We start from the raw sequence: 9,881 nt of genomic DNA, 5'->3' as shown, positions 1-9,881 counted from the left end.
CTTCTTCTTTTTTTGGCCTTTTTTTATTTAGTCCGGAATCTCATCCCGACTTGTGGGGGAATCATAGTCGCCATCATCCTTTCATCACATGGGACAATGCTCTAATAATGATGATCATCACACTTTTAATTACAACTCAAGAATTACAACTCAATACTTAGAACAAAATATGACTCTATGTGAATGCCTCCGGCGGTGTACCGGGATATGCAATGAATCAAGAGTGACATGTATAAAAAATTATGAATGGTGGCTTTGCCACAAATACAATGTCCACTACATGATTATGCAAAGCAATATGACAATGATGAATCGTGTCATAATAAACGAAACGGTGGAAAGTTGCATGGCAATATATCTCGGAATGGCTATGGAAATGCCATGATAGGTAGATATGGTGGCTATTTCGAGGAAGATATAAGGAGGTTTATGTGTGATAGAGCATATCATATCATGGGGTTTGGATGCACCGGCGAAGTTTGCACCAACTCTCAAGGCGAGAAAGGGCAATGCATGGTACCATAGAGGCTAGAAAATTGTGGAAGGTTGAGAGTGCGTATAATCCATGGACTCACATTGGTCATAAAGAACTCATATACTTATTGCAAAAGTTTATTAGCCCTTGAAGCAAAGTACTACTATGCATGCCCCTAGAGGGATAGATTGGTAGGAAAAGACCATCGCTCGTCCCCAACCGCCACTCATAAGGAAAGCAATAAAAGAACACCTTATGTGTCAAAATTGTCACACAACTTTTACCATACGTGCATGCTACGGGACCTGCCAACCTTAACACAAGTATTTCTCAATTTCACAATTACTCAACTAGCACACTCTAATATTACCACCTTTATATCTCAAAACACTTATCAAGTATCAAACTTCTCATGATATTCAATGAACTCAATATGAAGTTTTTATTATGCTCATCTTGGATGCCTATCACATTAGGACTAATTTCACATTTAAAGCAAATTAAAATGTTGTTTAAGACTCTCAAAATAATATAAGTGAAGCATGAGATATCAATAATTTCTATAAAATAAAACCACCACCGTGCTCTAAAAGATGTAAGTGAAGCACTAGAGCAAAAACTATATAGCTCAAAAGATATAAGTGAAGCACATAGAGTATTCTAACAAATTCCAAATCATGTGTGTCTCTCTCAAAAGGTGTGTACAGCAAGGATGATTGTGGTCAACTAAAAATAAAAGACTCAAATCATACAAGACGCTCCAAGCAAAACACATATCATGTGGTGAATAAAAATATAGCCCCAAGTAAAGTTACCGATAGACGAAGACGAAAGAGGGGATGCCTTCCGGGGCATCCCAAGCTTAGGCTTTTGGTTGTCCTTGAATTTTACCTTGGGGTGCCTTGGGCATCCCCAAGCTTAGGCTCTTGCCAATCCTTGTTCCATAATCCATCAAATCTTTACCCAAAACTTGAAAACTTCACAACACAAAACTTAACAGAAAATCTCATGAGCTCCGTTAGCGAAAGAAAACAAAACACAACTTCAAGGTACTGTAATGAAATCATTCTTTATTTATATTGGTGTTAAACCTACTGTATTCCAACTTCTCTATGGTTTATAAACTCTTTTACTAGCCATAGATTCATCAAAATAAGCAAACAACACACGAAAAACAGAATCTATCAAAAGCAGAACAGTCTGTAGTAATCTGTATCTAACGCAAACTTCTGGAACTTAGAAAAATCTACCAAAATAGTACTACCTAGATAATTTTTGTATTGATCTACTGCAATTGGAATCAGTATTTTGCACGTTCTGGTGATTTTAAACAATTGTTTTCGTGAACATAAAGTTTTTGGAATTTTCAGCAAGATCAAATAACTATCATCCAAGAAGATCCTATAGGTTTCACTTGGCACAAACACTAATTAAAACATAAAAACACATCTAACCAGAGGATAGATCAAAGATTTAGTACTAAACAGAAATAAAAAGCAAGAAAATAAAACAAAATTGGGTTGCCTCCCAACAAGCGCTATCGTTTAACGCCCCTAGCTAGGCATAAAAGCGAGGATAGATCTAGGTATTGCCATCTTTGGTAGGCAATCCATAAGTGGCTCTCATAATATATTCATAAGGTAATCTATTCTTCTTTCTAGGGAAGTGTTCCATGCCTTCCCTTAACGGAAATTGGAATCTAATATTCCCTTCCTTCATATCGATAATTGCAGCAATCGTTCTAAGGAAAAGTCTACCAAGAATGATAGGACATGAAGGGTTGCAATCTATATCAAGAACAATAAAATCTACGGGCACATAGTTCCTATTTGCAACAATAAGAACATCATTAATTCTTCCCATAGGTTTCTTGATAGTGGAATCCGCAAGATGCAAGTTTAAAGAACAATCATCAAAATCACGGAAACCTAGCAGATCACACAAATTTTTTGGAATCGTGGAAACACTAGCACCCAAATCTCACAAAGCATAGCATTCATGATCTTTAATTTTAATTTTAATTGTAAGTTTCCACTCATCATAAAGTTTTCTAGGGATAGAAACTTCCAACTCAAGTTTTTCTTCATAAGATTGCATTAAAGTATCAACGATATGTTTAGTAAAGGCTTTATTTTGACTATAAGCATGAGGAGAATTTAGCACGGATCTCAACAAGGAAATACAATCTATCAAAGAGCAATTATCATAATTAAATTCCTTGAAATCCAAAATATAGGTTCATTGCTATCTATAGTTTTAACCTCTTCAATCCCACTTTTATCAATTTTTGCATCAAGATCTAAAAACTCCGAATTTGTGGGACGCCTTCTAACTAAAGTTGACTCATCTCCAGTCCCACAATTATCAAGATTCATATTGCCAAACAAAGATTTAATAGGAGACACATCAATAACTTTTAGATCTTCATCTTTATTATCATGAAAACTAGAAGAACACGCTTTCATGAGACAATCTTTTTTAGCACGCATCCTAGCGGTTTTTTCTTTGCACTCATCAATGGAAATTCTCATGGCTTTGAGAGACTCATTTATATCATGCTTAGGTGGAATATATCTAAGTTTAAAATAATCAACATCAAGAGAAATTCTAGCCATGTTCCTAGCCAACTCATCAATCTTAGGCAATTTTTCTTCAAGCAAAGCATTGCAATTCTTTTGAGAAATCATAAATTCTTTAACACTAGTCTCAAAATCAGAGGGCATCTTATTAAAATTTCCATAAGAGTTGTTGTAGGAATTACCATAATTATTAGAGGAATTACTAGGATACGGCCTAGGATTAAAATTTCCTCTATAAACGTTGTTACCAAAATTGTCCCTACCAACAAAATTCACATCCATAGATTCATTATTATTCTCAATCAAAGTATACAAAGGCACATCATTAGGATCAGAAGAAACACTCTTATTAGCAAACAATTTCATAAGTTCATCCATCTTTCCACTCAAAACATTAATTTATTCTATCGCATGCACTTTTTTACTAGTAGATCTTTTAGTGTGCCATTGAGAATAATTAACCATAATCTTATCTAGGAGTTTAGTAGCTTCTCCTAAAGTGATTTCCATAAAAGTGTCCCCCGCGCCCGAATCTAAAAGGTTTCTGGAAGCAAAATTCAATCCGGCATAAAATTTTTGTATAATCATCCATAAGTTCAGACCATGAGTGGGGCAATTACGTATCATTAATTTCATCCTCTCCCAAGCTTGTGCAACATGTTCATGATCAAGTTGCTTAAAATTCATAATATCGTTTCTAAGAGAGATGATCCTAGCGGGAGGAAAATACTTAGAGATAAAAGCATCTTTGCACTTATTCCAAGAATCAATACTATTTTTAGGCAAAGATGAAAACCAAGTTTTAGCATGATCTCTAAGCGAAAAAGGAAATAGCTTCAATTTAACAATATCATTATACACATCTTTCTTGTTTTGCATATCACACAAATCAACAAAGCAATTTAGATGGGTAGCGGCATCTTCACTAGGAAGGTCGGCGAATTGATCTTTCATGACAAGATTCAGCAAAGTAGCATTAATTTAACAAGATTCAGCATCGGTAAGAGGAGTAGTCGGAGTGCTAAGAAAATCATTGTTGTTGGTATTTTCAAAGTCACATAATTTAGTATTATCTTGAGCCATCGTGACAAGCAAGCAATCCAACACACAAGCAAACAAGAACCAAACGAAAAAGAGGCATACGGAAAGAGAGGGCGAATAAAACGGTAAGGGTGAAGTGGGGGAGAGGAAAACAAGAGGCAAATGGCAAATAATGTAATGCGAGGGATAAGAGTTTGTGATGGGTACTTGGTATGTTTTGACTTGTGCATAGACTCTCCGGCAACGGCGCCAGAAATCATTCTTGCTACCTCTTGAGCACTCGTTGGTTTTCCCTTGAAGAGGAAAGGGTGATGCAGTAAAGTAGCGTAAGTATTTCCCTCAGTTTTTGAGAACCAAGGTATCAATCCAGTAGGAGACCACGCTCAAGTCCCATGCACCTACACAAACAAATAAGAACCTTGCAACCAACGCGATAAAGGGGTTGTCAATCCCTTCACGGCCACTTGCAAAAGTGAGATCTGATAGAGATGATAAGATAGTATTTTTATGATAAAGAGTAAAAGCAAAATAAATGATAATAGAACTAACTTGTTGACGGGAGATTAATATGATGGAGAATAGACCCAGGGGCCATAGGTTTCACTAATGGCTTCTCTCAAGATAGCATAAGTATTACGGTGGGTAAAAAAATTATTGTCGAGCAATTGATAGAATTGAGCATAGTTATGAGAATATCTAGGTATGATCATGTATATAGGCATCACGTCCGTGACAAGTAGACCGACTCCTACCTGCATCTACTACTATTACTCCAAACATCGACCGCTATCCAGCATGCATCTAGAGTATTAAGTTCATAAGAACGGAGTAACGCTTTAAGCAAGATGACATGATGTAGAGGAATAAACTCATGCAATATGATATAAACCCCATCTTTTTATCCTCGATGGCAACAATACAATACGTGTCGTTTCCCCTACTATCACTGGGATAGAGAATCGCAAGATTGAACCCAAAGCTAAGCACTTCTCCCATTGCAAGAAAGATCAATCTAGTAGGCCAAACCAAACTGATAATTCGAAGAGACTTGCAAAGATAACCAATCATACATAAAAGAATTCAGAGGAGATTCAAATATTGTTCATAGATAATCTTGATCATAAACCCACAATTCATTGGATCTTGACAAACACACCGCAAAAAGAGATTACATCGAATAGATCTCCAAGAGAATCAAGAAGAACTTTGTATTGAGATCCAAAGAGAGAGAAGAAGTCATCTAGCTAATAACTATGGACCCGAAGGTCTGAGGTAAACTACTCACACATGATTGGAGAAACTATAGTGTTGATGTAGAAGCCCTCCGTGATCAATGCCCCCTTCGGTGGAGCGCTGGAAAAGGCCCCAAGATGGGATCTCACGGGTACAGAAGGTTGCGGCGGTGGAAATAGGTTTTGGCTCCTGTTCTGATGTTTTCGGGGTACGTAGGTATATATAGGAGGAAGAAGTAGGTCGGTGGAGCTACGAGGGGCCCACGAGGGTGGAGGGCGCCCCCCCCCCCTGCCTCATGGCCTCCTCGTTGATTGCTTGACATCCACTCCAAGTCTTCTGGATCACGTTTGTACAGAAAATCACGTTCCCGAAGGTTTCATTACGTTTGGACTCCGTTTGATATTCCTTTCCTTCGAAACACTGAAACAAGCAAAAAAGCAACAATTTGGGCTGGGCCTCCGGTTAATAGGTTAGTCCCAAAAATAATATAAAAGTGTATAATAAAGCCCATTGAACATCCAAAACAGATAACATAATAGCATGGAACAATCAAAAATTATAGATACGTTGGAGACGTATCACACACTGCATTTGTCAGCTGCACATCAACAACCAGCAAACTTCATTACAAATCCAAGGTTCTCGACAAACAATAAGCCATGGATAGAATAAAACAGATCTAAACAAATAGCACATATACTACCAATTACCGTGCCTGAATTAGCAGTAATATGGTATGAAAAAGAATTAGATAGTACTCAAATACATCAGATTATATTGCTTACACTAAACAGAAAAATAAAGTAAACTGGAATCATGCTTTCTACTTCACAATGCTTCGAACAGAGTGGCTTTAACAAATAAAGGAAATTATAGGAAAGAAGAAAAACGTACCCTGCAACATTGGTACAAACGAGCACCCTAAGCCGAGTCAGTGACATCAAAGATAAACAGGGCAGCGCTGTTATGATGCACTCGCCTCCATCATCTCCCAACAACCTCCTTCTTTGTCCCTCCTGAGCTTCTGCACACAAACACAAACACTGACCTGCATCATGTCTAGCTATAGAAAAGGGATCACAACACACACACACACACACACACACACACAGAGAGAGAGAGAGAGAGAACCAGTTAAACCATGTACCATAGTTGGAGGATGGATGATACTAAAAGTAGTAACCATCAACAGTACAGACAAATGTAATAACATTACTAATTGTAAAAACATGTTGGGGGTTCGTTCAGAATGCTAAGTATCTCTAAGGCTGTGTTTGACAGTAAAGTACCAGAAAACTGAAGTATTAAAAAACTATAGTATTTTAGCATGAAGATATAAGATACCACAGTTTTCAGATTGTCTAATTTATTTCAGAATTCAAAGTAATATTACAACATTATGTCCAATCAGCACTCTGATCCTTCCAAGTTAAAAGCTAATGGGTATTATCGCCGGACAGCTAGCAACGCCCCCAAGGACATTGCATTAGCACGTACACACGTATATCCATCTATTCACAGTAGCAAATTAGCACCAAGCAGCAACAAAAGGGAACCAGTTACTACTACCCTTGACAGTAGCGAATTAGCACCAAACAGCCGCAAAAAGAGAACGAATTACTACTGCCCTTTACAGTAGCATTGGCCCTTCACAGTGAGAAAGATGTCTACATACTCGCACCATTCATCCATCCATCTAGCAAGCAACTAGCACCACTCCTCCATCCATCAAGCAACCATCTAGTACACAAGTTATAAATGCACAAACATCTCCTTGAACCACATAAATTTAACCTATTGGCTACTGCAGCCAATCTATGGTAACCAGGCAGCAAGCAACAGGTTAAAAACTTACGCTATGAGCTTATGGGTCTGAAGCCTACTCAGACTACATACATAATTATGTAACCTATCAGGTAAATTTAGATTGCTATATAGAACATATAACTGAACGCCCAAAAGAACACCTGCAACAAACCAACATTCTTTGGATGCTTCTTAGCTATAACCTATCCAAAAGAGGTCTCTAACATGCATTTATTAGTTGCTAAATACTGGCTTTCGCGCTGCCTTATGTATAAAGCAAGCCGCCCTGTCCATACAACAAGTCCGAGTGCAACACACGCATTTATTAGTTACTAAATACAGGCTTTCGCACCACTTTATGTATAAAGCAAGCCGCCACGTCCATACAACAAGTCCGAGTGCAACACACACATTTATTAATTATGAATTACGATTGGTTATTGTCTAGATGAACTCGGCATTGTAAGTTAAGAAGACAAGTCAGGGTGCAAGGCCACCATGTCTATGAAAGAGATGAATTCCCTCTTTATACTAGTTTGGAAGGAGCCTAAATTAATATAATCACCTTTCACTTTTTGCTCATAAGCAGGGCGATCACGCATCAAGAGCGCAGCAACTTGTCCGTTCAATGGATCAGAAGGATTTGGATATAACAAAAGTTGTGGAAGGAAGACTTCAAACACATTGACAAGATCTGTAAAAAAATATGTTATATAGTTTCAAGGTTAGAAGATTGTCGTAACAACATCCGTAGAGCTCTCTCTGTTTATACAGAGAATGTAAGAAAGCTAATTAGCATGGCCGTCTAAAAAACAATGAAATAAGGAGATTAAAGTTTACCAAACATTGGGCTCCATGTCGGGTTAATGACATCCAAGCAGACGGAACCAGACCTACAATTTGCATTCATCCACAAGTGGTTAGGAAATAGAAAGTTATAGTATCATAGTTTTGGATCGACTGAGCATGAATACTGAATACGAGAATAGTCACAGTTCATCGACATTCAGGTGATATATCTTATTAACAAAAGCAATCAACGGAGACCTGTAAGGATAAGCATCGGGCAGTTCTACCCTAACCTTCCATACACCTCCTTGGTAAAGACCTGTTAAAATTCATCAATGAGAACACCAATCAAGCAACCAGCGCAACAACTCATCTTATTCTGCTGGTATGAAAACATAACTGAAGCTTAACAGCAACTAAAGGCATCATCCATAAAGAAAACGTAACAGTGACATCAAACTTTGAGATCTGCCCGCCGTTGTTCTTAAGCTAAATCGGTAGAAGCAGCAGGCGACAATGATGTAAGCAGAAAAAGGAAATCTCGAAACTTGTGCTGGTATATCTATGTCTAGATTCGGAAACCAGAAGCTAGTAGTACCTAACATCAACATACATCCATCTATCCAAGATCCACTGATCCATGTAAGTAGCAGCATGGACAATAGAGGAACAGGGGATAGAGAGATGAACAAGGAACATAGAGGTAACGAAGAGAGTCTCACCCTAGGCCGCGGTCGAAGGAGAGAAGCCACCGGCCGCGCGTGGGAAGAGACAACGGGAGGTGGCGGCGAGGGTCACGGCAGCGTCCGCCGTTGGTTCGGTGGCTGCTGCTGGGGTGACCAGGGGCGGGGCACGGCAGGGGCCGGCGGGGTGGGCGCGTGCGTCGGGGCAGCGCTCGCCGGCTGCTGCAGGGGTCGGAGGAGGCCCTCGCTCGTCGGAGAGGAGCGGGCGGTGGGGTGAGGAACCCTAGGGCGCTCGGCTGACCCTGTTCGGCGGAATCGAGTGAGAGACAGGAGGGTGGAGGGTGGCGCAGGAGGGGATACGAGAGGTAGTTGTAGCGCGGGGTGGAGGAGTAGTAGCGCGGGTGTACAACACGGGCTACTGCTATCCACTTAGTAGTAGCACGGATTTAACATCACGCGCTACTACTACTGCCTGTTCGAGGAGGTATGATGAAAATTATTTAGTAGTAGCATGGATTTTTGTACCCTCGCTACTACTATGAGTTACTAGTAGCGTGTTTTTATTGTGCTCGCTACTACTAAGTAGCAATAGCGTGTGACAAATAACCCGTGCTACTAGTAAGCTCCTGTGTATAAGGTTTTTCCTAGAAGTGTAATCCTCTTGGCAACTTGAAACATGACATGGAAAAAACAGAAACACATTGGGCAACTGCTTTTACTAGAACTTCCTTGCCCGCCGTAGACTTGGAGTTTTCAATCCACCCTTGCACCTTGCTTCAGAGTCAATCTTTAAGATACTTAAAAGCCCCATTCTTTGAACTATCAACGCCAGAGAGCATGCCAAGGTATTTTTCATTCAATGTCTGGTTTGGCACACTTAACAATGTTTTTGTCTCCAAGAGTATGCTCTCTGGGACACCTTTGCTGAAGAAGATTAAGGATTTATCATAGTTGATTCATTGACCTGAAGCCTGGCAATAAACATCTAGGACACGTTGTAGCCAAGTCCTCCTTAATAACATAGGTGTTGGCCTCGCTATTCTTCGGTCAGTTGAAAAAAAACTTTGCATCAGTCGATTTTTCCTCTCACGTACAGAGGCCTGGACCCTATCATACTGGGCTGGCTCCGCCTGGCCTGGAGCAGCCCACATGTAACATCCCAAAATTCTAAATTTTGGAATGTTATAATAAATAGATAGATTTGACTTATTGATTGTCTGAAAGTGAGTGAATTCGAAACTTTTGAAAGTTAAATGAGAGGGAATAAAAGGACTT

At 39.3% G+C, this 9,881-nt stretch overlaps 1 protein-coding gene across 1 annotated transcript; it reads right to left on the bottom strand.

The window, feature by feature from the left end:
• Positions 1-7,601: 7,601 nt before the first annotated feature.
• LOC119358398 (ubiquitin-conjugating enzyme E2 4-like) lies at positions 7,602-8,579 on the bottom strand. The gene is made up of 4 exons (XM_037624965.1): positions 8,522-8,579; positions 8,128-8,242; positions 7,975-8,027; positions 7,602-7,828 (listed from the first exon to the last, which is right to left on the bottom strand). The coding sequence occupies exons 1-4, from the start codon at positions 8,577-8,579 to the stop codon at positions 7,602-7,604; spliced, it is 453 nt and encodes a 150-aa protein (XP_037480862.1).
• Positions 8,580-9,881: the final 1,302 nt, after the last annotated feature.

This window comes from Triticum dicoccoides, chromosome 2A, assembly GCF_002162155.2.
Source record: "Triticum dicoccoides isolate Atlit2015 ecotype Zavitan chromosome 2A, WEW_v2.0, whole genome shotgun sequence".
Classification (NCBI taxonomy): Eukaryota; Viridiplantae; Streptophyta; class Magnoliopsida; order Poales; family Poaceae; genus Triticum; species Triticum dicoccoides.
Note: the sequence above shows the minus strand (reverse complement) of the source record. Positions and strands in the feature narration are given on the sequence as shown.